At 40.7% G+C, this 27933-nt stretch overlaps 1 protein-coding gene across 6 annotated transcripts in view; it reads left to right on the top strand.

Moving 5' to 3' along the window:
* Positions 1 to 1554: 1554 nt before the first annotated feature.
* The window catches only part of aopep (aminopeptidase O (putative)), a 126419-nt gene continuing 100040 nt past the window's right edge, over positions 1555 to 27933 (top strand). For 3 of the 6 annotated variants that reach the window (XM_060931920.1, XM_060931918.1, XM_060931921.1), the window contains exons 1-5: positions 1555 to 1586; positions 10500 to 11239; positions 12956 to 13122; positions 13213 to 13357; positions 13438 to 13761. In XM_060931920.1, coding sequence (XP_060787903.1) covers positions 10500 to 11239; positions 12956 to 13122; positions 13213 to 13357; positions 13438 to 13761 — 1376 coding nt within the window. In that variant the 5' untranslated portion in view covers positions 1555 to 1586. Of the gene's footprint in view, positions 1587 to 7431; positions 7563 to 10499; positions 11240 to 12955; positions 13123 to 13212; positions 13358 to 13437; positions 13762 to 27933 lie in introns of all 6 variants that reach the window. The other 3 variants (XM_060931922.1, XM_060931923.1, XM_060931919.1) reach the window with 3 other exon arrangements.

Raw genomic sequence — 27933 nt, 5'->3', positions numbered from 1 at the left:
ATCAACAACGCTTTTTCTGAGGTCCTCAGAAATCTCCTTTGTTCGTGCCATGATACACTTCCACAAACATGCGTTGTGAAGATCAAACTTTGATAGAGCCCTGTTCTTTAAATAAAACAGGTTGCCCACTCACACCTGATTGTCATCCCATTGATTGAAAACATCTGACTCTAATTTCACCTTTAAATTAACTGCTAATCCTAGAGGTTCACGTACTTTTGTCACTCACAGATCTGTAGTTTTGGATCATTTTCCTCAATAAATAAATGACCAAGTATAATATTTTTGTCTCATTTGTTTAACTGAGTTCTCTTTATCTATTTTTAGGACTTGTGTGAAATTCTGATGTTTTAAGTCATATTTATGCAGAATAATAAAACATTCTAAAGGGTTCACAAACTTTCAAGCACCACTGAATTGCATTTACAGTTTGTTTTCGTACAGCCAGCATGATTTGACAGAGTTCTGGAATAAAAGTGAAATTTTTATGAAGCTCTCAGCCAAGCTGAGGGTTGAACCAGTGATTTTCTAGCTCTGAGGTGGTGACACTACCCAGCCATTTACAGGGAAATAAATAATGAGCAACTTTCAAGTCATTTTAAACAGTAAAATAATCTGAGGGAAACAGAACACTGTCATACGAGTGTCATAAATAAAGACTAAAACTGGAAACGAATAAGACCAGATCATGGGCAGCGTACACATGGAGGAAGCAAATCCTTTCCTTCCCTCCCCGATTCAAACCGCTACCATGTTCACACTTGCAAAGCATTCTGGGTAGGAAGGCCCACCCACAGCCAGCCTGGCCACTCAAGCAGCCAAAAAAACAAGAAGAAAAAAGAAAAAGCAATATGGAAGAACAAAAGCAATAAAGAAAAACATTTATTTTCTTCTTCTGAATTTTTTATTTGTGTTTACTTTTATGTTATTTTTATTCATTTTCTTATTCTTTTTGCAGATTTATTCTTTTTTATGACACTCCTGTGACTCCATAAATCACAACCCATCTTTATCAGAACAGTTATCTTTATGATGTAGGTCTTACAGTTATTAACCTGTTTGACTTCTCATGCGACTTGAGCGTGATAAATCCAAATCTCAGTAACTCAGAAACAACTAGGCCTGTAAGTAATGTCAACTTGAAACTAATGTGTTCTGTTTGTGGAAAGTTAATCAATCAATAAAAAGTTCTGTGGTTCTAAGTTTTGAAAAGTTGGAACTAAAAAAATAAATCTGTACTCATAGGTTTCTGTCATTTATTTTACAGTTAAACGTGTAAAAAGTTTGAGTAAATGCAGTTCAGATGAGTCTCTCCTTCCTGGCGCAGTATATGACGTATTTTAATTGCGACATGATGTGCGCCGCTTCCTTCTGTGGTAGTCCGGTGACGTTACGTTTTCTCTCCGCCTGTATTACTACAAATCCCACCTCCTGCGTTGGGATTGGTTAGATAGTTCGTACTCAAAATGATTTCTCCAATTAGACACATATCGCGCGGCATGACCATCCAATCCTAGCGCAGGAGGCGGGATGTTATTCTCCGGATTGCGGTTGAGGAAGACAACACCGGTCACTGGGTGATACAGGTTTGTGGAAGTGACAGCATAGTGCACTTTACAACAATTTTTTCAGACGTTTACTTTGTTGATGAAAAAAACTGCTCGTCGTTTCCTTCTGGTATATTGTGAGAGTTAATAACAGGATATGAATGAGTGCAGGTTTTAAGAAAAAAAGGAGAAATGCAGGTGAATGATTCACACGAGTTCTCAGGATGAAGGAAAGCTCATAATTAAAGTTGTTTACGAAACTTTTTATGAAGCAATTCTGATACGGTTATGATATTAAAAATGTCTCTGCATTGTTGACACATGCACCAGTACTGTCGATGATAGATAAAGTGTTCATGTCATCTCCTAATGATTCCCATGGGCAGCTACAGGGTGCGTTCAAGGAACCGAGTTGTCACAGTGTTATGTAGTGTGCTGTGAACAGTCTTGCTAATGGGTTGTTTTACAATCAGGGTACAAAGTTTGTGTTATTGGGGTCCAAAATTCAAATAAAAAAAAAAACCTATCAAATCTGCACTTTTGGAAATTAATACACATATGAACATAGGCATGTATAATAGTTTGTATTATAACAAGATTAAGTGTAGCTTTAAGCAGGGCTGGGAGAAACAAATGAAGTGATTCTCGGAGAGGACTTTTTTTTTTTGACAATTCAGAATCCACGACTTCCATAGTGCTTTTAAATACAAGGCTGTAAGCTTTGTGTTAGTTGTCTCTAATATTTATGTCCCAATATCTTGACTACATTTTAGGATGAAAACAATCATTTTAGATATCTCATTTCATCTCATTATCTTTAGCCACTTTATCCTTCTACAGGGTCGCAGGCAAGCTGGAGCCTATCCCAGCTGACTACGGGCGAAAGGCGGGGTACACCCTGGACAAGTCGCCAGGTCATCACAGGGCTGACACATAGACACAGACAACCATTCACACTCATTCACACCTACGGTCAATTTAGAGTCACCAGTTAACCTAACCTGCATGTCTTTGGACTGTGGGGGAAACCGGAGCACCCGGAGGAAACCCACGCGGACACGGGGAGAACATGCAAACTCCGCACAGAAAGGCCCTCACCGGCCACGGGGCTCGAACCCAGGACCTTCTTGCTGTGAGGCGACAGCGCTGACCACTACACCACCGTGCCGCCCCATTTTAGATATGTTATTTTATATTGAAAAATTAGCTGTCTTGGAGAGGACATTTTTTGATACAATTACATACTAATTTGATCAAAATAGTCTGAAAACTTACTGGCATTCAACATTAAAACTTAACTATGTTTCCAATGATATGGAACCAAATATTTGTTTTATGGTATAAAGAATCATTTAAGGGGCAGCACACTGGTGTAGTGGTTAGCGCTGTCGCCTCACAGCAAGAAGGTCCAGGTTCGAGCCCCGTGGCCGGCGAGGGCCTTTCTGTGTGGAGTTTGCATGTTCTCCCCGTGTCCGCGTGGGTTTCCTCCGGGTGCTCCAGTTTCCCCCACAGTCCAAAGACATGCAGGTTAGGTTAACTGGTGACTCTAAATTGATGACCTGTGATGACCTGGTGACTTGTCCAGGGTGTACCCCGCCTTTCGTCCGTAGTCAGCTGGGATAGGCTCCAGCTTGCCTGCAACCCTGTAGAACAGGATAAAGCAGCTACAGATAATGAGATGAGAATGATTGATTTAAGTGCATCCCTTTTGGAGCTACCTGTGGTCAAAAAAGCACTTTTTCTAAATAACACGAGTAATTTTGCTAAATATGACATATATTGAAATACATTCACCAAAAATAACGTTATCACCAAATTTTTTTTGCATGGTAAATAGAGCTATCACAGGGCTACAATAAACAACCAAGTTTATTTAGTCAAGGCTTTTGATATTGAAGATAATAAGTGTTAAATGTGATTTTTAGCTTGCGTACCCTGATTGTAAAACAACCCTAATTCTTTGCTAGTGACTGCGATTTTGAATGTATTAAACAACGACACGGAATGCTCTTTTGACTATTTATAGTTACATATCTAGCTCTTTATACTTAATGTAGTGGCATGTCCACGAGACCTAATTGTTTCTGTTATCACTTAATATTATAGTAGCTATGAACAGCCATCCTCTCACCAACCCCTCTCTTTTCCCTTCTGCTCAAATTAATATGAATACAGCTGTTTTTGGAACTGAGAGACCAGAAAGTGAAAAATCCTCTGTCCTGAATGCTGTTCCCACTGTTATAAAGCACACTGGCACTGGAGAGTCCTTCAGTACTCCTCCTTACTGAAATCTATACCATATCAATGATTATACATATTTCTTTGTTAAATAACATTTTTAATGTTTATTATTACCCTTAGATTCTCTATAATGTCTACCATACAAGTTCCTGTGAATGATAATTATATTAATATTATAATGCATTAATATAAACCTGTGATTTGAAGTACAACCAGCACTACTGTCGGAACTGCTGTTAAAGAAAATGAAGCAACATCTTCTGACCAATCAGAATCAAGAACTCAGCAGTGCTGTGGTACAACAGACGAACAATTTTCTTATCAAACAAAGAAGCCTTTGGTCAGAAACACAATAGGTTCAAACAAAGAATTTGCTTATTTACAAGATATAATTTCTATTACGAATGTAGACAAAAAGAAAAACACTGGTAGTAAGTAGTTGGTAAATAGATGGATGGATGGATTTACTTTATTAATCCCAAGATGGGAAATTATGTTACAGCAGCAATTATCAGACATACGAAAAGAAAGACACTGTATAACATAAAACAGAATAAAAAAAATCCCAAGAACAAGCTGACTATACAATATACAGACAAAAATGTAACTATAAAAATATACATCTATGTATGTGCTTTGTACAGGTGAATGTGCATTAATAGTACTAAAAACAAGAATTATGATGAATAAAATAAGAAAACTGTACAAAAGTGGCAGTATTGAATGGAAGATGAATTGATAAATAAAAACAAATAAACTAAAAGTGCAAAATGACTAATGGCAGTAAACAAAAAGCTATGGCAGTGCAAAGTTACAGGAGGACCAGGGTTATAAACAGGACTGTACAGTAGAGAGGTCAGAGTTCTCTCTGTCAGACAGAGGTGAAGACATGAAAGAAACAGTTATGGATGGAATAGTCAAAAATGCAGAAACAAGAAGTGTGTGGGTGTAACAAACAATCAGTGATTGGTCATTGGGATGATTGGCTTGCACAAGCACAACTCCATCAGGCTTTATTCACTGGAAGTGTGTTGACCATAACTATTCTCTCAACTCGTAAAACCAGCAACTGTGCTGTGAGCTAGAAAGATGTGCTGAGAGCAGGACAGTTTCTAATATCTGCTCAGAAAGTTGCTAGAGTTGTCTCTAGCCTCCTTTTTAAAAAAACAAACAAACAAAAACCTCTTTTCTCTTCATCTTTCTGACTGAATAAGTCAGATAAAACATTCCCTGCTCTCACACGTTCAGCAGTGAGCTGATAAGTGTGCTTTATTGCACTGCAGAACATTTTGTAACTTCATACATGAAGCTCACGCAATAATGTACAACACTAACCAAAAGTATGTGAACATCTGACCATCACACCCATTTGTGCCCATGCCAAACCCAAGGGTGTTAACACACAGTTTGTCCTCCTTTTGCCATTAAAATAACCTCCACTCCTCTGAGAAGGCTTTCCGCTCGATTTTTGAGCATTTCTGTGGAGACTTGCTCATTTAGCTAGAAGAGCATTAGGGAAATTGAGCAGTGATGTTCGAGTGAGGAGCTCTGGTGCACTGCCAGAGTTCCAGCTTATCCCAAAAGTGTTTAGTGGGGTTAAAGGAGATACGCAGAACCATGGCCTCACTTTTTGTTTATAAATGCCTTGAGACCTCAAGAATGGCACAGGAATAGTTTTAAGCATTAACAATAAATCTAATATAGTAATTTTTACAATTAAAATGATTCATATAGGTAGCGATCTGAGTGAATGACCTTGACATCTGTGATGTCACCACAGGAAGGTGGTAGTCTCATCGCTATTTCCGCTATACTAAAACACAGAGCTGACTGCAACTCCGATCCTCCATTTTGAGCTAATTTATCGCCATGCCACATAGATGTGTTGCTGGAGGGTGCAGCAACACAGCAAAAGGTGGATTTACGTTGCATTCATGGCCCAAGAATGTTCAAACTGCAAAGATTTGGACACGTTTTGTGAGAAGTTCACGGGCACATTGGGCGCCGACGAAGTGGTCTCTCCTCTGCTCTGCACATTTTACTGAAGACTCATACAAGACCTCTGATCTGTTGAGGATCATTGGCTATAAGCCCGTATTGAAAGAGGGTGCAGTACCAATAATTAAAGGAAAAGAAAACTACAAGAAAAGGGAAGTAAGTTCAGTTGCACCAGTTCTCCCGGAGTGTGAGCCGAGGGTTGTTGCTAAAACCCGGGACGGAACAGGATGTGACAAGATGTGACATATTATCGCTCGGGCAGTGACCTCCTTGCGGTTGTTGCTAAAACCGGTGACGTCCTGTCCCGGGTTTTAGTAATTGCCTGAGCCGAACAGTAATGGCGGAGTACTCACTATGGAGAAAATGGAGAATGAGTGGAGTAGAGCCCTGCACTCCCGCGGGTGTCCCGCGGGACTCGCGGGACCCGCCGCAAAGCAGTGTGGCGCGGGACAAATTTTGAAAGCTCATTGCGGGCGCGGGCGGGACCGGAAGTGCACATATGCGCGCGCGGGCGGGAGTGCACATATGCGGCGCGGGTGGGAGCGGTGATAAGCTGCAGTCCCGCTAACTAAAAACGTGCTTGAAAAAAAATTTATAAATTATTAATTTATGTCTGTCATATATAATTTGTGCTGGATATTTTATTTGGCATTAATAAAAACATTTTAAGATGCCTAAATTTGCAGAGAAAGTCAGATTGAGTGAGAAATAGCATCTTAAACTTGCCATTGATCACCCTAAGGGGAAATTCTTTGATCATTCTAATGACTCGCAGTTCACACCCAGCCAGCAAGAGAACCATGAGAGAATTGATTTACTTGTTGTGTTAGTCTACAACTTTAATCAGAGAGACAGGTTACACAGTGCCGGTAGGCTTGACTCAATGCTATCCCAGAAATCCTTCCTGTAATATGCAAATTTGGCTGTCCAATCAGAGGCGGCCAAATTTGCATATTACAGGAAGGATTTCTGGGATAGCATTGAGTCAAGCCTACCGTCACTGTGTAACATGTCTCTCTGATTAAAGTTGTAGACTAACGCAAGCAGTAAATCAATTCATTTCTTTTACTAGCTCTGCTTTGCAATTAAAAAAACAAAACAAAAAAACCCCACAACCCATTGGTACAAAGCAAGCCCATTCACTTTTTTATGCTGATCAGAGAATTACAATGGTTTCTCATGTGATAAAAATGTGTGATTTGTGATTAAATATTTTAATTGTTTGACAGCACTAATTATTATTATTATTAGAGATACTACATGCTGAATTCAGAAAGAAGGTAAACAATAACAAACGTGAGCTGTAGATATTTATGCTCAAATCCACTCAAAGTAGGGGGCGGGGCACCATCACGCTGTGTCAAGACAAGAACTTTCCTGAGAAAAAACGCGAACGTCTGCATCATGCGGGATTTGCGGGCGGGAGCAGGACAAAATATGGCAGGCGCGGGCGGGAGCGGGACTGAAAATCATAATTTTTTTGTGGGCGCGGGCGGGAGCGGGACTGAAAATCATAATTCTTTGCGGGCGCGGGCGGGAGTGGGACTGCACAATGCGGGCGGGAGCGGGACTGAAAAATCCGACCCGCGCAGACCTCTATAGTGGAGTAGCCGTCTGATTTCTCTGCTGGATATGCTTGCCTCAGCAGCAATACGTGGACGTCGCCCTTACGTGGAAGAAGTGAATGAACAGAGAACTGAACAAAGAACTGAAAGTCAGATTGTTTTGAAACAATCGGCCACAAGATCGGCCTTCAAGAAGCGAGAACACGGACGGGTAAGCTGCGACTCTCATTTGGATACAAAACAACAAAAACAACATGTTTACCTGCATTTAGATTAATACATGTAACTTGTATTATGTGTTTAAGTTACTGGTATAAGATTATTTAATTTGCTTCAGAATGTGATTCTCAGTTCATCTGATTATTTAATTAGCCTTTTACATTTTATCAGTGAAAATGCATGCATGTACTTGTATGTTGCATAAGTTATAGCACCTATCCTGTTTTAATGAGAGTCAACCCACAATCAATGAAGTCAAATCAGTCTTAGTTGAGCAAGTCGGTAACTGTATTTTTTACTTTCACCATAAATTTTTATTGATATGACTTTGGTCTATAGCTGTCAAAGGCCTCGGCCTTAAAACCGGTTACTGCTGTGATGTCACGCACTCAGGGCTGGCTGGCTGGCTCAGCGGGGCAGCTCGAATGCCAACTTTGCGGTTGATTTTTAAGAAGAAGAAAGAAGAAACCTTTATTTGTCACATGCACACTTCAAGCACAGTGAAATTCATCCTCTGCATTTAACCCATCTGAAGCAGTGAACACACGCGCGCGCACACACACACCCAGAGCAGTGGGCAGCCACACTAGAGCGCCCGGGGAGCAGTCAGGGGTCAGGTACCTTGCTCAAGGGCACTTCAGCCCAAGGCTGCTCCACGTCAACCTCACTGCATGTCTTTTGGGGGAAACCGGAGCACCCGGAGGAAACCCACGCTGACACGGGGAGAACATGCAAACTCCACACAGAAAGGCCCTCGCCGGCTGCTGGGTTCGAGCCCGGAACCTTCTTGCTGTGAGGCGACCATGCTAACCACTTACACCACCGTGCCGCCACGGTGTTGTTTTAACTCTCAAAAATATTTTTTATTTCCATTTATGCAGCATACAAGAGTCAAGGATGGAGATATTATGCACTCAGAAATTTATTTAAAAATAAAGGTTCTGCATATCTCCTTTAAGGTCAGGGCTCTGTGCAGGTCACTCAAATTCTTCCACACCAACCTTGACAAACCATGCTTTTTATCGACCTTGCTTTGTGCACGGGGCATTGTCATAATGAAACAGGTTTGGGGCCTTTAGTTTCAGTGAAAGGAAATCTTAATGCTGCAGCATACAGAGTTATTGTAGACAACTGTGTGCTTCAGACTTTGTGGCAGTGGTTTGGGGAAGACCTACAGATTGTGATGGGCAGGTGTCCACATACTTTTGGCCATACAGTGTATTTATGACTCTTAATTCTTCATTTTTAGGTTGCCATTACTCAAGGCATGGAGATATTAATATAAATATCAGTGACCATGGAATGAGTATATGAACATATATATATATAGTACCATACACTGAGATGACATCCTGACAAAAACAAACAACCCACCGATCAGCTATAACATTAAAACCACTGACAGGTGAAGTGAATAATATTGATTATCTCATTACAACGGCATCTATCAAGGGGTGGGATATGTTAGGCAGCGAGAGAACAGTCAGTTCTCGAAGTTGATGTGTTGTAAGCAGGAAAAATGGGCAAGCATAAGGATCTAAGCGACTTTGACAAGAGCCAAATTGTGATGACTAAATGACTGGGTCTGAGCATCTCCAAAATGGCACATCTTGTAGGGTGTTCCCGGAATGCAGTTGTTAGTACCTACCAAAAGTGGTCCAAGGAAGGACAACTGGTGACCCGCTGACAGAGTCATGGGTGTCAAAGGCTCATTGATTCACATGAGGCACGAACGCTCACCCATATGGTCCAAAACCCACAGAAGAGCTACTGTAGCACAAACAGCTAAAAAAGTTAATGCTGACACCTTTCTATTTTAGCCAGCATTAACTTTTTCAGCAGTTTGAATATCGAGTGAAAATATTTTAAACATGAGAAGATAAACTTCATATTTCCCGCCACCGTGTAATGTTCTTTATGTTATATGGACATGTCCACAAAAAATACACAAGTTAATCAAAATAATTTTAATTTTGAACCGTTTGCAATTTTGACAACGTGTGCCTCGTCAACAGGAAAACACTGGGAATGACATCATCGGAGTGAAATATTGAAAAATATTTCACTCAGATCCACGATGTAGTTTGTATAAAAAAGGCGAGTTTTTCAACATGAGAAGATGATAAACTTCATATCTTCAAGCCAATGTGTGATATTCTTTTTATTATATAGACACATTCGCAAACAAAAAGTACCCAAAGTTATCAAAACAGTTCATTGATATCCTTGCGAGTGACATAGAGATTTATGTCATGGTTTTGGATCTCCATCTGGAGTAGCATGTATGAAAAATACAAGTGGTGTATTTCCCAGTAAAACACTTGTTTCCATATAATATACAGGGTGTTTCAAAAAAATATGATATAATTTTACAATCTAATAACTTTGCCAATTCTCGTTCAATTGACATCAAATATTAACAGCATGTGTGGGAATGGGTCAAAATTTTATGTTTAATGTTTTTGGTTTTATCTTTTCCGGTATAGAAATGCCATTCACTGGAAAAGAAAAGGCGTTTTGTGTGTTAGAGTACGCTCGAACACAGTCGAACAAGACTGTGCAGTGTGCATTTATGAGAGAATTCTCTAAAAATACACCAACTGCAATGCAGATTTGGACATGGCACAAAAAGTTCAAAGAGGAAGGTTGTCTGTGCAGGGCAAAAGGATCTGGACGACCGCCAGCATCGGAAGAGACGGTCGAGCGGGTTCGCGAATATTGAAAATTTGTGAAATCGTTCGTGGAATCCACATACCTTTTGAATTTCTCATTCAAATTTTGAGAAATAAATCTTATATTGCTCAGCATTAAGCCTGCTCAGTTTCGTTTGCCTAGACTATATAGTTTCTGGGATATTTACATCTCAAATAATATCAATTTTTTTTGAAGCACCCTGTATATGTATATATGTACGTGTGTATATTGACAGATGGAGTCTAATCAGCAGGATGATCCGGAGCCCAGTAAGGATGACCTGCCTTTGAGAGCTAACGCAAATCTCATCCTGGTCAGACACTATGTGTTGGACCTCAGTGTTGACTTCCAGACAGAAGTCATTGGCGGTAGTATTGTCCTGTTTCTTGAGCCTTGTAAAGGACCTGACAAGACAGGGGAGTTAGACTTGGTATCCCCATCCCAGAAAGGTGATCTAAACTTTCCATATGTTTATGATGATGAAAAAGCTAGAGACTTTAGACATGCTACACGTGCACTTGAAATCATGGTATCACAAGGAAGCCAAAATGTTGTAAGTAACATGTCATGGGATGCTGTGAGTGAGGACTTCACCTTGATTTTAGACTGTTGTGACCTGTCCGTGTCCAAGGTGGAAGAAGTGGATGTCTGTACTGTTTCTGAACTCAGGAAACTTCTAGAAGTTGACCAGGTGCCTCTGGACTCCACTCAGGATTCATCGTTTGGTTTAGTGCAGAGGCTCATCTCTATTCCTTCAGCCAGATGGAGACAGCAGCAGGATCTGTATCTCCAGTGCAGCTGTGCCTGTGCTGTCAGTCAAACTGAGCCTTTGCTGTTTCACATGGACCAGTGGAGTCTTCAAATCAGGAAGAAGGGGGTTCGAGACCCTCATGCCTTCCCTCGTGCACTTAGGATCTGGTACAAGACAAAGCCCACAGGAGGCTCTGTGAGGTGGACCAAGGACCAGGATGGCGGGTAAGCATACACAATTTAATAATGACAAAAATGCCAACAGTTATGCTGAGTTTAAATGATTTTTATTTTATCACTACTTCTGAATCATATTTTGTTCTGTTTACTGTTTTAATATCATTACTGTTTACTCCATTGTGGTTCTTCAGATCAGTCACAGGTGCATGATATGGCTGAAAAACAAACAAGCAAAAAAATCTCATCCTCCTCCTCCTCATCATCTTTATAGTCCTTTATTTGTCCATGCAAGTATGGGTTGGACTGTCATTTGATGCTTTTCCTCCATTTGACTTGATCTTGGGCAAGACTCATACAATCCAAAGGATATTCCTTTGGATCGTAAATCTTGATCAGCAACTTGATGCCAGGTTTTCCGAGGGCGGCTACGACCCTTGGAACCATTCATCTCCAGACACTGGGCATGTTTTGACCAGTTGCTTTCATGACACCTCTTTACGTAGCCAAACCAACATAATTGACAGTGTTGTACCTCATTTTCAATGGAGTCAATGCCGACTATACTCCTCAGTTCATCACAAAGTTTCATCTCCTTCCAGGAGGAGCCACAGATCTGACATGCCATGGCCATTTCATTATGATCCAGTCTGTGAACATCTTCAGCTTTTAATGGCCATGTTTTTTACATGAAAATAAAAGAAAAATTGGTATTTTCAAATTTTCCTGAAGGTTTATGAAACACGTGCTACGTTGGTTGTACACTAAAGGTCATTCTTTCCACTTCACTAACTGTGTTATCCTGGTCAGGGCCAGAGTGAATCCAAAGCCTTTCCCAGGAACACTGAGTGAGACGTGGGAATGAATCCTGGATGAGCCACTGGTTCATCTCAGTGCACTGTGCACACGCAGTCACACTCATTCTCTCCTAGAACAATCCTACACGGGCATTGGCATATCATGCAAAACTCCACATAGATAGTAACTCAGGATTGACCCAGGAATTATCTCAGGTTTTCCCCTGACAACACCCATCAGTCATCCATCCATTATCTGTAGCCGCTTATCCTGTGCAGGGTCGCAGGCAAGCTGGAGCCTGTCCCAGCTGACTATGGGTGAGAGGTGGGGTACACCCTGGACAAGTCGCCAGATCATCGCAGGGCTGACACATAGAGATACACAACCATTCACACTCACATTCACACCCATGGTCAATTTAGAGCCACCAATTAGCCTAACCTACATATCTTTGGACTGTGGGGGAAACCGGAGCACAAACCCACACAAACACGGGGAGAACACGCAAACTCCACACAGAAAGGCCCCCATCGGCCACTGGGCTCGAACCCAGGACCTTCTTGCTGTGAGGCGACAGTGCTAACCACTACACCACCGTGCCACCCCCGACAGTCATTAATATTCATAAAAATCATGTGCAGTGTTCATTAATATTCATTACTTGGCTAATAGTCTAACAGTCTTTTGTAACTGGTTACTGTTTTCGGCCAGAGTATGACCGTGAACAACAGAAAGCACGTTAGGTTCACATTTCACTTTTTCTCCAAAAAGACTTAAAAAAAAGTATGTTGTGATAAATGTTATCCGTGCTGCATAATTGCAACTCCAGTATGTTAATTATTTTTACCTTGTTGCCATGGAAACAGTACAACTAGTAAGATTAGAATAAATGCAAATGAGCCTGGGTGGTGGTTGTTGTTTTTCCCCCAGGTTTAATGTCATTGTATCCCTTTCTCACATGTTTAGGTGTTGTGTTTACACCATGGGTTCACCGATCAATAACCGGGCTCTCTTCCCCTGCCAAGAACCACCTGTTGCAATGTCAACATGGCAAGCCCATGTGAAAGCCCCTTGTGAATATACGGTTCTGATGAGTGGTGAAAATCAGGCTGTTCCTGTACCTGAAGAGACAGGTCCAATAAAAAGCACTTTGCATTTTCAGCTTAAATGACTACTCAGACCCACATCTCCTGGATGACAGCTATTTCTTCTCTAATTACCAGGTTTTTTACAATGGCATTATTATGTTACTATGCAAATGCCTGCCTCGACTTTTACTATAGCAGTCGGTAAGTGGCAGGAAGCCAAATCATTGCCTCACAACCATGAAGAGGAGAAAAGTGAGGAGTCTTGGACAAAATCAGGCCGGTGAGTTCTTTCTCTCACTTTAGCATGTGATGTGAAGTTGTTTGCGTAGAACTGAAACCTTTGACACTTGTGTATTACAGCAGAACGTTTGATCATCCAGGAAGTTGGCCTGAGAACCAAAGCAGTATAAACCAAAGCTCACATTATAAGGAAGAAGATGAGAAGAAGTTTTGTGCCCATGTAGATTATCCATGTCGTTTTATGTGCAAAGCTTCGATTACCCAGGTGGTAATACCCCACCGGGTTTTTGCTCCGTCTTGTCACCTGCACAAAGCTGAGTCCACACTCCTGCCACTTTTGCCCTTTTGTTTGGCTGCTGCTCACTCTGTATTAGGCATCCACCCATTCTCACGCCTGGATGTGCTCATTGTTCCTCCAGGGTTCTCCAGTCTGGGCATGGCCAGGTAGGTCTATCTGGTGTCTAACAACACATTTTATGCCCTTGTTATACATTTCACATCATGTGTAAAACAGCATAATTGCCAGGTCCACATGTTTCCTGTGAAATCAAATAATATTAAAGGATAAGCATAACAAACATCATTTTCAGTCATCAGTACTCCATGTTGTCTTTTCTGCATACTTTTCCATATTTACTCTGCATTGTGTTTCTGGTATTTTCCACTGTAAGCTGGGACTCCCATCTGAACGGAACATTAATGCACCTAGTATTGTGTCTCAGTTCCTTTGGGCGTCAGTGAAGAACTAATGTAACTTGTTGTACCAGACGCTATTTTAGGTGGTTTGCAAACAAACTAACCCTTTATGTTTATTCTTTATAGAAGAGGTTTTCTGACAGAACAACTGGCTGAAAATCCAGTTATAACTCTGCTTCAGTATTCATCAAATATTCTTTGGCTCTCTGTGGATAGCAAATATTTACAGCACCAGTCAGAAGTTTGGACACCCCTACTTATTCATAGGTTTTTCTGTATTTTGATTATTTTCTACATTGTAGAACAATACTGAAGATATCAGAACTAGGAAATAACAGATGGAACATGTATTGAATTATGTGGTAAACAAAAAAAAGTGTTAAACAAAATGTTTCATATTTTAGATTCTTCAAAGTTTACCATGATGATGCTTTCCATACTATTGGCATTATCTTAAGCTACGGTCACACTACAGCTCGTGATGCTTTGCGATGGATTATCGTTAAAAATGAGATGTTTTGGTGACCGTGCATGGCGATATACAGGTGAGCTAAAAGTTGTGGTCATACAGCAAGCAAACACTTGACTGTCACACCTTCGCGTGCTTGAGCGGCCACACTCGCTCACAGGATCCAGTCGTTATGGGAAACTCCTGATGCTGATTTGAGCGCAATCAGCACGTACATATAAGGACACAGAGGCTTTGTGAAGTATTATCATTGTCATGTTTGTTTCTAGCCATGTTTGACTCTGCTTTTGGTTTTGTTTGTGTTTTGGTTACTCTGACCTTGCCTCATGCTTTGTTTTTGTAAATATCACACCTGCTAATAAACACTATTCCTGCACTTAGATCTGTCTCCGGGCGGCACGGTGGTGTAGTGGTTAGCGCTGTCGCCTCACAGCAAGAAGGTCCGGGTTCGAGCCCCGTGGCTGGCGAGGGCCTTTCTGTGCGGAGTTTGCATGTTCTCCCCATGTCCGCGTGGGTTTCCTCCGGGTGCTCCGGTTTCCCCCACAGTCCAAAGACATGCAGGTTAGGTTAACTGGTGACTCTAAATTGACCGTAGGTGTGAATGTGAGTGTGAATGGTTGTCTGTGTCTATGTGTCAGCCCTGTGATGACCTGGCGACTTGTCCAGGGTGTACCCCGCCTTTCGCCCGTAGTCAGCTGGGATAGGCTCCAGCTTGCCTGCGACCCTGTAGAACAGGATAAAGCAGCTAGAGATAATGAGATGAGATGAGATCTGTCTACCGCCACATACCTGACAGAATACTTGCAAAGTCTCAGTGAAAACAGCATCCTTATATGCACGTGCTGATTTGCACTCAAATCAACATCCGGTGTTTCCCATAACAACTGGGTCCCAAGAGCGCACACAACGCGCTCCGAAGGATCCCCGAATGTAAATGTGCTTTTCAAATCTCGGGGAAGGTTAGGTTTTACCAAGCCGCTGTGTTGATGAGGTTTCTATGAGTATTGGGGACATGTATTCAAGACAAATACAACTCAAGGGGCTCGAAGAAGGGTCCCCGAGCTTCAGAAAATATTCCCAGGCCCATCTGTGAGAATGCATGCATTGAATTTTTTTGCGGTGTTTTTGGCCAGTCATGAATGGGGGAGATGCCCCAAAAAAACAACTCGCGAAGCTCAGAGAACAATCGCTGTACATTACACAATTGGTGGTGATGCTACCAATTTTTCATTGCCAAGTATTCGCAAACCCATCGCAAGTTGTAGTGTGACCAGGGCCTTAACCAGCCTCATGAGGTAGTCACTTAGAATGCTTTTTAATTAACCTCATCAAAGTTAATTAGTGCATTTTCTTCCCTTCTTAATGTGTTCGAGATCAAACAGTAAATAGTAAATAATAAAAATACAGTAAATAGCCGTATTCCACAACTGTAGTAATCCATATTATATCAAGAACCACTCAACTAAGTAAAGAGAAATGACATCCATCATTACTTTAAGACAGGAAGTGTCTTTAAAACCATTAAAATAGAAGCCGTGTTCAAACTTTTGACAGGTGCTTCGATCTGTGTTACATATCTGCACCAGTCTGCATTTGAGGTGGTTTGAAGGTTTTTAAAAAAAGTTTATTATGTAAGTGAAACCTATTTTCTGTAGTTTTGCTCTAAAGAGGTTGCTATACAGCAGCAAATTGTGCAAAATGAGCAGTGATTTTGTTAATGTATTCTTGTTTATAGCATATTACGAAACATGCTTTCTGAAGCTTTGCATATTTAATAAACTAAATAAAGGCTCTGATTTAACAGAGCAATATGCCTTATAATTTGGAATGACTCATATCCTGAAAAATAAGCAAAAAACAAGAAGGGAGGCTGTTTAGCTGCACATCAACTAAACATACACTTGGGTGGCCATAGGTGTGTTCTTGTGCTTCCCACCATCTCTCAGGCCAGGATTACATGTTCCACAGGAAATGAAGTCATTACACACTGCCTTCGGCAGGTTCCAGTCATTTACCAGGGAGAAAATGTCGCATTTTAGATAGTAGTAGGTATTTAATCTACAGGGTGGTCATTCTGCCACTGTGTTTCTTTTCCAAATTTTGCTTGCTTTGTTTGCCTTTCCCCAGGTGAAACATGAAACTCCACAGTTCTTTGAGGTGATGTCTGGAGGTCATTTATTTTATATTGTATTAGTCACCTCACAGTTTATTATTATCTGGCTTTATTAACAGACACAGGATGACAGCAGTAATGTTGAGAGTGAAAGAAACAGATCGTCATTCAGCCTTCCTTTTGCTCCGTATGAGTATTAGCAGTAGTTGGGTCACCTCCTCTAGGAATAGTCCAGTCCCCCAGGTCTTATTTTGAAAGGCCAGGTTGAATCAAATCTGAGGAAGTAGAGTGGTCAACAAATTTTGGTTTTGGGCTGGAGAGGGGTACTTTGAGATGCCATTCCCCCAGGATGTGGGAGAGGATGTGTGGATTATTTCCAGCAACAAAAGCCATTAGCTCCTGGAACTACTTCAGAGAAAGGAGCTATTTAATCTAAAAACTGGGAAGTATGTGGGCCTGAGTCCTTGGGGCCAAGCCAGATGCTGTTTTTATAGCATGCTAGTTCATTTATAGTCAGGGTTTGGGACACAGCAAACAGGGGGGCATCTTTCTGTACTGAGATAAGAAGGGGGGGCAGGAAACTAAAGATTAAAAAGCAAGGGGAGGTGTGTGTGTGTGTGTGTGTGTACAGGCGTGCGCACACTCTTGCTTTTGTTTTTTCCTCCCAGTCCCCACATAACCTCTCTGTTCTCTCTGCATCATGATAAAAAGAGGCCACAAAAACGTAGTTTATCACAAAACCTCTTCCTGTAACAAAATTATCCATGTGTTGATCATAGGAAGTCATCGAAAAGACGTCTGGGATGCATGTGCCGATCACTCTGGTGTGTAAAGTCACGTAGAGCAGTTCTAGATGGCTGCCTGAGTGATGTAATGTAATGCACTCAGAGGAATGTTTATCTCCTGATCTTCAGCACTTCATGACGCAGGCGTTGATTAAGACACACAGGAAGGGCCTGCCCTTTTTCCTGGTCTTTTGAATCTACTCAAATTGTGTCCCTTACATTTTTTTTTAAAATGCTGTAGCAGGACATGGTTGGAATATTTTTAGTTTCAGATGTGCAAATATGGGCATCGTTTGCTCGCAGATAGGAATTCCCCAGTTCTGGGTAAACGAATGGATTGCCTGTTTTCGTACACACTGTCAAGGGAGTGAGGCGCTATGTAAATGTGACTGTAAGTATTTTACAGAAAAATGAAAAGAGAATGGTGTCCTTTTTTTTATTTAACATAGTCATTATCAGTTATTCCTATGTTATGGGAAAATGTATCACTACCTCTTAAAGGAAAGATTTATAAGAATGCTGAGGATTTTAGAGGTTTGAGTTGTTTCAAGATAACTAATAGTGAGACATGAGAGTAAGAGGCTTCTTTTACCATGTTGCTTTTAACTAAATTATTTATTTTAGTTAAATTGTAAACTAAGAGTTGTAATGGAACAGTTTTTACTCAAGTTCATTTATAAAGATTCATTCATCCATTATTTGTAGCTGCTTATCCTGTGCAGGGTCGCAGGCAAACTGGAGCCTATCCCAGCTTACTGTGGGCAAGAGGCGGGGTACACCCTGGACAAGTCGCCAGGTCATCGCAGGGCCGACACATAGAGACAAACAAGCATTCACACTCACATTCACACCTACGGTCAATTTGGAGTCACCAATTAGTCTAACCTGCATGTCTTTGGACTGTTGGGGAAACCGGAGCACCCGGAGGAAACCCACGCAGACACAGGGAGAACATGCAAACTCCACACAGAAAGGCCCCTGTTGGCCACTGGGCTCGAATCCAGAACCTTCATGCTGTGAGGCGACAGTGCTAACCACTACACCACAGTGCCACCTCATTTATAAAGATGAAACATGTCATTTATTTTATTGTAGTTAGTTATTATATTCACTACGTTTATTCTGTAGTTGAAGCTTAAATTCTGTCAAGCATACTGTGCAAGTGCACTAGATTCTATAGCACCATTGCACAATGTAGTGAGCATATTGCAGTGCATAGGAAGCCACTTGAGATTTTGCCACTGGTAAAATAATGCTGCTGGTAAATTAATAAACACCTACAGTGCTCAGCGTAAATGAGTACACCCCCTTTGAAAAGTAACATTTTCAACAATATCTCAATGAACACAAACAATTTCCAAAATGTTGAAAAGACAAAGTTTAATATAACATCTGTTTAACTTGTAATGGGAAAAAGTAAGGTTAATAATATAACTTAGATTACACATTTTTCAGTTTTACTCAAATTAGGGTGGTGCAAAAATGAGTACACCCCACAACAAAAACTACTACATCTAGTACTTTGTATGGCCTCCATGATTTTTAATGACAGCACCAAGTCTTCTAGGCATGGAATGAACAAGTTGGCGACATTTTGCAACATCAATCTTTTTCCATTCTTCAACAATGACCTCTTTTAGTGACTGGATGCTGGATGGAGAGTGATGCTTAACTTGTCTCTTCAGAATTCCCCATAGGTGTTCGACTGGGTTCAGATCAGGAGACGTACTTGGCCACTGAATCAATTTCACTCTGTTCTTCTTCAGAAATCCAACAGTGGCCTTAGATGTGTGTTTAGTCATGTTGGAAAAGTGCATGACGACCAAGGGCACGGAGTGATGGTAGCATCTTCTCTTTCAGTATAGAGCAATACATCTGTGAATTCATGATGCCATCAACGAAATGCAGCTCCCCGACACCAGCAGCACTCATGCAGCCCCACATAAGGACACTGCCACCACCATGTTTCACTATAGGCACCATGCATTTTTCTTTGTATTCCTCACCTTTGCGACGCCATACAGTTTTGAAGCCATCAGTTCCAAAAACATTTATCTTGGTCTCATCACCCAGTAGTCTTCATCTTTGTCAGCATGGGCCCTAGCAAACTCTAGGCGGGCTTTTTTGTTCCTGGGCTTTAGGAGAGGCTTCTTTCGTGGATGGGATCCATGCATGCCATTCCTTTGCAGTGTACGCCGTATTGTGTCATGGGAAATAGTCACCCCAGTTTGGCTTTCTGCTTCTTTAGATAACTGCAGTGAACTTGCATGCCAATTTTCTTCAACCCTTCTCATCAGAAGACTCTTCTGTAGAGGTGTTAACTTCCGTGGACGACCTGGACGTCTCTGCGAGTTGGTTGCAGTTCTATCTTTCTTAAATTTTTGTACCACTTTTGCAACAGTATTCTGACTGATAAGTAAAGCTTTGCTGATCTTCTTGTAGCCTTCACCTTTGTGGTGGAAAGAAATTATTTTCTTTGGGGAATTCTGAAGAGACAAGTTAAGCATCACTCTCCATCCAGCATCCAGTCACTAAAAGAGGTCATTGTTGAAGAATGGAAAAAGATTGATGTTGCAAAATGTCGCCAACTTGTTCATTCCATGCCTAGAAGACTTGGTGCCATCATTAAAAATCATGGAGGCCATACAAAGTACTAGATGTAGTAGTTTTTGTTGTGGGGTGTACTCATTTTTGCACCACCCTAATTTGAGTAAAACTGAAAAATGTGTAATCTAAGTTTATATTATTAACCTTACTTTTTCCCGTTATAAGTTAAACAGATGTTATATTAAACTTTGTCTTGTCAACAATTTGGAAATTTTATGTTCATTGAAATATTGTTGAAAATGTTACTTTTCAAAGGGGGTGTACTCATTTACGCTGAGCACTGTATTTTTAAAAAGTTGATTAAAAAAACATTTTGTGGTTAATATGACCCGTATATATCGAGTCTTGTTGATTTTTCTCTGTAGCAGACTAAAATTATAGACTAATTAAAATGCTAGCATGCTACTTATGTAGCTTTTTCCCGAGAAACTTACTGAAGTAATAATTTTTAATTATTGATATTTTTTTAAATAACAGCACATTTAACTTGACGAAAAGATTTGGCTATGGTACTGACCTCTGCTGTAATGTTATATCAGGCTTTTTCATTCACAGCCTCACCAAACACTTCTATCAAACATTAACCCACAGAAATGGCACACCATGGGCTATTACCAAGTAATTACTTTGTTTTGTAATAGTAGCTGACCTTATATAGTCTGGTAATGCTTTCTGAATTTAAACGTACTCAATATTGGCATTTTCAGACCATTTTGAGCCTTTTTGCTGTATGTGTCAGAGGAGGTGAAGTACTCTGAGAATTAACAAGTCATAAAACCATCCTTTAGGATCAGACTCTCACAAATCTGCCACCCACAAAATGGTTTACGTTCCCCATCTGCTGTATGGCTTCATGAAAAATTACCAGAAAGTTTTTGCAGTTTCACTGAAAAAACATGATCATTTTCTTTAGCTAGGGTGTGGTCATACCTGAAGGAGATTAACCCAGAGGCAGAATGTACACAGAGGTCCAAATGCTGGCTATATTTCAATCTCAATAAAATGGATATCCCCTGGACTGTTACCAAATTGTAAGTGAGTAGCTTTAAAAGAGCTTTAACATTTTAATTCACAGCTGCTCACGGGGAATGTGGCTATATGCATGTCTAATGCCCTTTGAAGAAGCCCTGACAGCCATGGTAAAAGTGTGTACATAAGGTTTTGACAACCTTTTATACGTAAGTCATAAATGCCTACATCCATTTGTGGTTGCGCAGCAGGGAGCATTGCCGCGTCACAGCTCCAAGGTGCCTAATTCAATCCTGAGATCAGGTCTGTGTGGAGTTTAGCATATGTCTGAGCTCATCTCTTCATTCTACTACCGTAGGTGGATTTGCTGTGCTAAATTGTCCCTAGTTCTGAATGAGTGTTCGTACAGTGCTCTGTGACGTACTGGTGTTTCATCCATGCCCAGCATGGGACAGGCTCCAAAGTCACTGTAACCCTGACCAGGATAAAGCACTTACTCAAGCACTTACAAGCATTTTCACTCAAAATGAATGAATGGATCTTTATCAATTAGAATGGCATACAGAACTCTTATGTCGGCTTGCACCAGAGTTTTGCACCAGCATGTCAATGTTAAAATATTGTCAGCTAACTAATGACGAGCATGCCCTCCATGAACTGCAGTTTGTACTGTAGCTGCAGGCTAGGTTATGCATAGAAAATATTTTGTCAGGAAAAAAAAAAGGATATACTTTTTAACTGGCTCACTGCTGATATATTGCAGTAGAATCACTCACTCACTTTTCAGGATCATGGTGGATCCAGAATTTACTCTGGAAACACTGAGGCAGGAATATAAGTCTGGATGGGATGCCAAGCCATTGTAGTACTGCACCAGAATACATTTTCATTAGACATCAGTATTTTCAGTTAAGTATGTCGAAAATGGGTAGTTGGGTTTAGGTGCATGTCTGATTTTTAGTTCAGTGCTACTTCATAGTTGCCGTGTTTCCTTGGATTGCTACTAGCAAACTGAAGCAAGCCAAGCATGAGAATCAGATTATTAATAAACTATCAACATAAATATGGAGAATAGTTATGTGGATGGCACGGTGGTGGAGTGGTTATCACTGTCGCCTCACAGCAAGAAGCTTCCGGGTTCGAACTTTATGAACAACGGGGGCCTTTCTGTGTGGAGTTTGCATGTTATCCCCATGTTTGCGTGGGTTTTCTTCAGGTGCTCTGGTTTCCTTCACAGTTCAAAGACATGCAGATTAAGTAAAAATACCCAGCAACTGGGGTTGCACAAGCCAGTGCATAGTGCGGGTCCCAAGCCCAGAGAGATTGGGGAGGGTTGTGTCAGGAAGGGCATCTGGTGTAAAACCTATGTCAAATCATATACGCGGAACAGATCCGCTGTGGCGACCCCTAATGGGAGTAGCCAGAAGAAGATGGTTGTGTTGGTTCTGTTACAGTTTTGGGGACAAATGACTTGTCCATTGTCCTATTAAATTATTATTTACCAATTAGTTTAAAGTCAATTTCTATCACTTGTCATACAGTGGTGCTTGAAAGTTTGTGAACCCTTTAGAATTTTCTATATTTCTGCATAAATATGACTTAAAACAACATCAGATTTTCACACAAGTCCTAAAAGTAGATAAAGAGAACCCAGTTAAACAAATGAGACAAAAATATTATACTTGGTCATTTATTTATTGAGGAAAATGATCCAATATTACATATATGTGAGTGGCAAAAGTATGTGAACCTCTAGGATTAGCAGTTAATTTGAAGGTAAAATTAGAGTCAGGTGTTTTCAATCAATGGGATGACAAATCAGGTGTGAGTGGGCACCCTGTTTTATTTAAAGAACAGGGATCTAGCAAAGTCTGATCTTCACAACACATGTTTGTGGAAGTGTATCATGGCATGAACAAAGGAGATTTCTGATGACCTCAGAAAAAGTGTTGTTGATGCTCATCAGGCTGGAAAAGGTTACAAAACCATCTCTAAAGAGTTTGGACTCCACCAATCCACAATCAGACAGATTGTGTACAAATGGAGGAAATTCAAGATCATTGTTACCCTCCCCAGGAGTGGTCGACCAACAAAGATCACTCCAAGAGCAAGGGGTGTAATAGTCAGCAAGGTCACAAAGGACCTCAGGGTAACTTCTAAGCAACTGAAGGCCTCTGTCACATGTTAATGTTCATGAGTCCACCATCAGGAGAACACTGAACAACAATGGTGTGCATGGCAGGGTTGCAAGGAGAAAGCCACTGCTCTCCAAAAAGAACATTGCTGCTCATCTGCAGTTTGCTAAAGATCATGTGGACAAGCCAAAAAGCTATTGGAAGAATGTTTTGTGGATGGATGAGACCAAAATATAACTTCTGGTTTAAAAGAGAAGCGTTATGTTTGGAGAAAGGAAAACACTGCATTCCAGCATAAGAACCTTATCCCATTTGTGAAACATGGTGGTGGTGGTGGTCGTATCATGGTTTGGGCCTGTTTTGCTGCATCTGGGCCAGGATGGCTTGCCATCATTGATGGAACAATGAATTCTGAATCATACCAGCGAATTGTAATGGAAAATGTCAGGACATCTGTCCATGAACTGAATCTCAAGAGAAGGTGGGTCATGCAGCAAGACAATGATCCTAAGCACACAAGTCATTCTACCAAAGAATGGTTAAAGAAGAATAAAGTTAATGTTTTGGAATGGCCATGTTAAAGTCCTGACCTTAATCCAATCAAAATGTTGTGGAAGGACCTGAAGTGAGCAGTTCATGTGAGGAAACCCATCAACATCCCAGAGTTGAAGCTGTTCTGTATGGAGGAATGGGCTAAATTTCCTCCAAGCCGGTGTGCAGGACTGATCAGCAGTTACCGGAAACATTTAGTTGCAGTTATTGCTGCACAAGGGGGTCACACCAGATACTGAAAGCAAAGGTTCACATACTTTTGCCACTCGCAGACCTGAAATATTGGCTCATTTTCCTCAATAAATAAATGACCAAGTATAATATTTTTGTCTCATTTGTTTAAGTGGGTTCTCTTTATCTACTTTTAGGACTTGTGTGAAAATCTGATGATGTTTTAGGTCATATTTATGCAGAAATATAGAAAATTCTAAAGGGTTCACAAACTTTCAAGCACCACTGTAGATCCATACTGTTTGACTGTAATAAAAAAAAGCAAAAAACCCCAAACAAACAACGAAGCATAGAATGCAAATGATTTGCCCTAGTATCTTTGTACATATTAGAGAGACTAATTTGAAGCTGTGTAACCACTTAAAACTGGACTCCTTTGTGTAGGCTGAATGATCATGAAGCTGCTAATGGTAGATAAATTGACATCAGGCACTTGTCACAATGGAAAATGTTTGTAAAAACAAGCTATGTTTGATTGGATATGCTGAATAGATATCATTTAAAGCTAGACGGCCTTTCGATTTCATAAAATTGGTGAAATTTAGTTCCCTCTAAAATTTGGTCATTGTGATGCATGTTTATTTCTGTAGTATTTCACAAAATGTCAGGCTGTTCTGTGGCTGGGAAGTTATTTAATTTGAGGGGATTCCCTAGTAAATAATGTGCATGAAATCACCTGCTTCGCGCAGTCAAGCAGACAGAGGAAGTCCATTTGCTCATGCCCAGATTTACCTTCTTCTTTTGGGTTTTACGGCAGCTGGCATCCAGTGTTGCATTACTGCCATCTACAGGTTACCTTGACCGTGCACTGACAGTTACATCATTCTGTCATTAAACGAACAGCTGATCACACCGAGGTTCTTGCTGACCGCCGATATTTATTAGTTTGGTCCTGCGTTTCCTTTCCTTCGCAACATAACGTCTTTTCTTTGTGCTTTCTGTTATTGTAGTCGGTTTTCCATGTTTCATTCGCACACTCACGTCCTCCGTTTTTCTCTCGTTTCAAATTTGTATCCCACAATGCCTTGTGCGAATGGGGAGAACCCACCATGTGATGCATGACGTAGTATCTTGAATTGAGTCATGGTGAAGCAAGAAAAAATAGTGGAGAATTTAGAGCTACATGGCCCTAACTTCATTAATTGTTTTATAAGGGGGAAAAAAAACCTAGAGAAATTGGAAATCTGTGATTTGAATTCAGTAGCTTTCGCTCCACTGAACAAAAATAATTGGGTGTCAGGGAAAATTCTTTTTATGACCTACACTTGAAAAATCTGAAAGGCAGTCTACCTTTAAAATTTTGACAAGTAGACAACAAAGTGCTTGGCCACTTTACTTTTTTCATAGCACAGCTTTCTACCTCAAATATTAAGGAAACGTTATATATCTGTAGACAGGTGACAAATAATAGGAAAGATTATTATACTGTGGTGACGTTTTGCTGGCCTGGTTTTGGGGTTTTTGGTTCACTTGTCCTCTTAAAGGAGAAAATCCCTGCAAATGAATAAAGTACTTCTAACTGATCACATTTATTCTATGATGAAACATTTCTATCTAATGGGCGTGCTCTTTGCAGATGATCCTGTCCCCATCTACAGGGTACAGTGATTCACTAAATGGTCTGATGAGCGTGAAACGGATATACATCATGCAATATAGGCTTAACTCTCTCCAGATATAAACCCAGTGAGATTTTGGACCAAAATGTCTGCCACCACCATCATCAAAACTCCAATTGAGGGAATATGTTTTGGAAGAATGGTGTTCATTCCTCCAGTTTAGTGCCAGAGAATGTGTTCAAGGCATGCTGAGGTTGTGCTGGTGGCTCAGTGTGGCCCAACCCATTACTAAGTCACTTCATGTTGTTTTTTTTTTCACCCATCTCTCTCTCTCTCTCTCTCTCTCTCTCTCTCTCTGCATTTTATATATATATATACTGTGTATATATATATATATATATATATATATATATATATATATATATATATATATATATATATATATATATACTGTATATATGCACACACACACACAAGTCCTCAAAGTTCAGTCATGTTACCAGTGGCAGCTGGAAATGGATAATGGCATACTAAACCAACTTTTTGTGTCTGCTACCTTAGATTATACCTTTTTGAAGGTCTCCTTTTCTCTGCTGATTATCCCCACATAAATTTTAAAGCTAATAATTCCATGTAATACCTTGTTCGTGACCTGTCTACATGTCTTTGAAGAAACCTGGCATTATTTCTCGGACGTGTTCAGCCCTAGGCTTTTAGGCCCGTATGTTTGCTCACTTGAGCTGATCAAGCACTCTTAAAATGACCATATGGGGGAAGGCGAGCTGAGTCCCAGGGGTGCGGAGTATAATGTGGGCGATGGACGTGAAGCCTTTGGAATGTGCTGGACCAGCCAGGCCTAAAGGGAGGCTGAGATAACACCATTTAAATAGGGTTCTCATTCTTCTTTCTCATTCTCTCTCACTTTCTCTGAGGTTCCTTTCTTTCTCTCCTCCACTTCTCTATGATTGCTGAGTAACCTAAGAAGTGTGCGACAGAAACTGAGTCTTTTAGAGCGAAAGGACTTTGGCACAGTTGTTAATCAAATTGTCAGGGATGAGGCATTTTTCTCTGAAAGTCTTTAGAAGGAGGGAAATTCCCCCACCTCCTTTACATTCCAGCCACCATGTGTACACAGAAACCCCGGTAAATGAAAGAATTCTGAGTACGCTTGCACCTGGAATAAAGGAGGTTCATTTCAAAGGACTGTTAATAGCTGCAAAGGTGAGACATTCAGATTGTTGCTTGACTTTCCTTCTCCGTAATGCTTTCTCTTTTCCACTCTCACTTCTTACCTGAGCCCATTTTTGAGCCTACTGTTATGTTCCAATGCCTCCTTTTAATGAAGATAGCATGGTTCAATATAGAATGCACACTGTCATTATACAGTGGTGCTTGACGGTTTGTGAACCCTTTAGAATTTTCTATATTTCTGCGTAAATATGACCTAAAACATCATCAGATTTTCACACAAGTCCTAAAAGTAGATAAAGAGAACCCAGTTAAACAAATGAGACAAAAATATTATATTTGGTCATTTATTTATTGAGGAAAGTGATCCAATATTACATATCTGTGAGTGGCAAAAGTATGTGAACCTCTAGGATTAGCAGTTAATTTGAAGGTGAAATTAGAGTCAGATGTTTTCAATCAATGGGATGACAATCAGGTGTGAGTGGGCACCCTGTTTTATTTAAAGAACAGGGATCTATCAAAGTCTGATCTTTACAACACGTTTGTGGAAGTGTATCACGGCACGAACAAAGGAGATTTCTGAAGACCTCAGAAAAAGCGTTGTTGATGCTCATCAGGCTGGAAAAGGTTACAAAACCATCTCTCAAGTTTGGATTCCACCAATCCATAGTCAGACAGATTGTGTACAAATGGAGGAAATTCAAGATCATTGTTACCCTCCCCAGGAGTGGTCGACCAACAAAGATCACTTCAAGAGCAAGGCGTGTAATAGTCGGCAAGGTCACAAAGGACCCCAGGGTAACTTTTAAGCAACTGAAGGCCTCTCTCACATTGGCTAATGTTAATGTTCATGAGTCCACCATCAGGAGAACACTGAACAACAATGGTGTGCATGGCAGGGTTGCAAGGAGAAAGCCACTGCTCTCCAAAAAGAACATTGCTGCTTGTCTGCAGTTTGCTAAAGATCACATGGACAAGCCAGAAGGCTATTGGAAAAATGTTTTGTGGACGTATGAGACCAAAATAGAACTTTTCGGTTTAAATGAGAAGTATTATATTTGGATAAAGGAAAACGCTGCATTCCAGCATAACAACCTTATCCCATCTGTGAAACATGGTGGTGGTAGTTTCATGGTTTGTGTCTGTTTTGCTCCACCTGGGCCAGGACAACTTGCCATCATTGATGGAACAATGAATTCTGAATTATACCAACGAATTCTAAAGGAAAATGTCAGGACATCTGTCCATGAACTGAATCTCAAGAGAAGGTGGGTCATGCAGCAAGACAACGACCCTAAGCACACAAGTC

This window comes from Neoarius graeffei, chromosome 10 (genome assembly GCF_027579695.1).
Source record: "Neoarius graeffei isolate fNeoGra1 chromosome 10, fNeoGra1.pri, whole genome shotgun sequence".
Lineage (NCBI taxonomy): Eukaryota > Metazoa > Chordata > Actinopteri > Siluriformes > Ariidae > Neoarius > Neoarius graeffei.
Note: the sequence above shows the minus strand (reverse complement) of the source record. Positions and strands in the feature narration are given on the sequence as shown.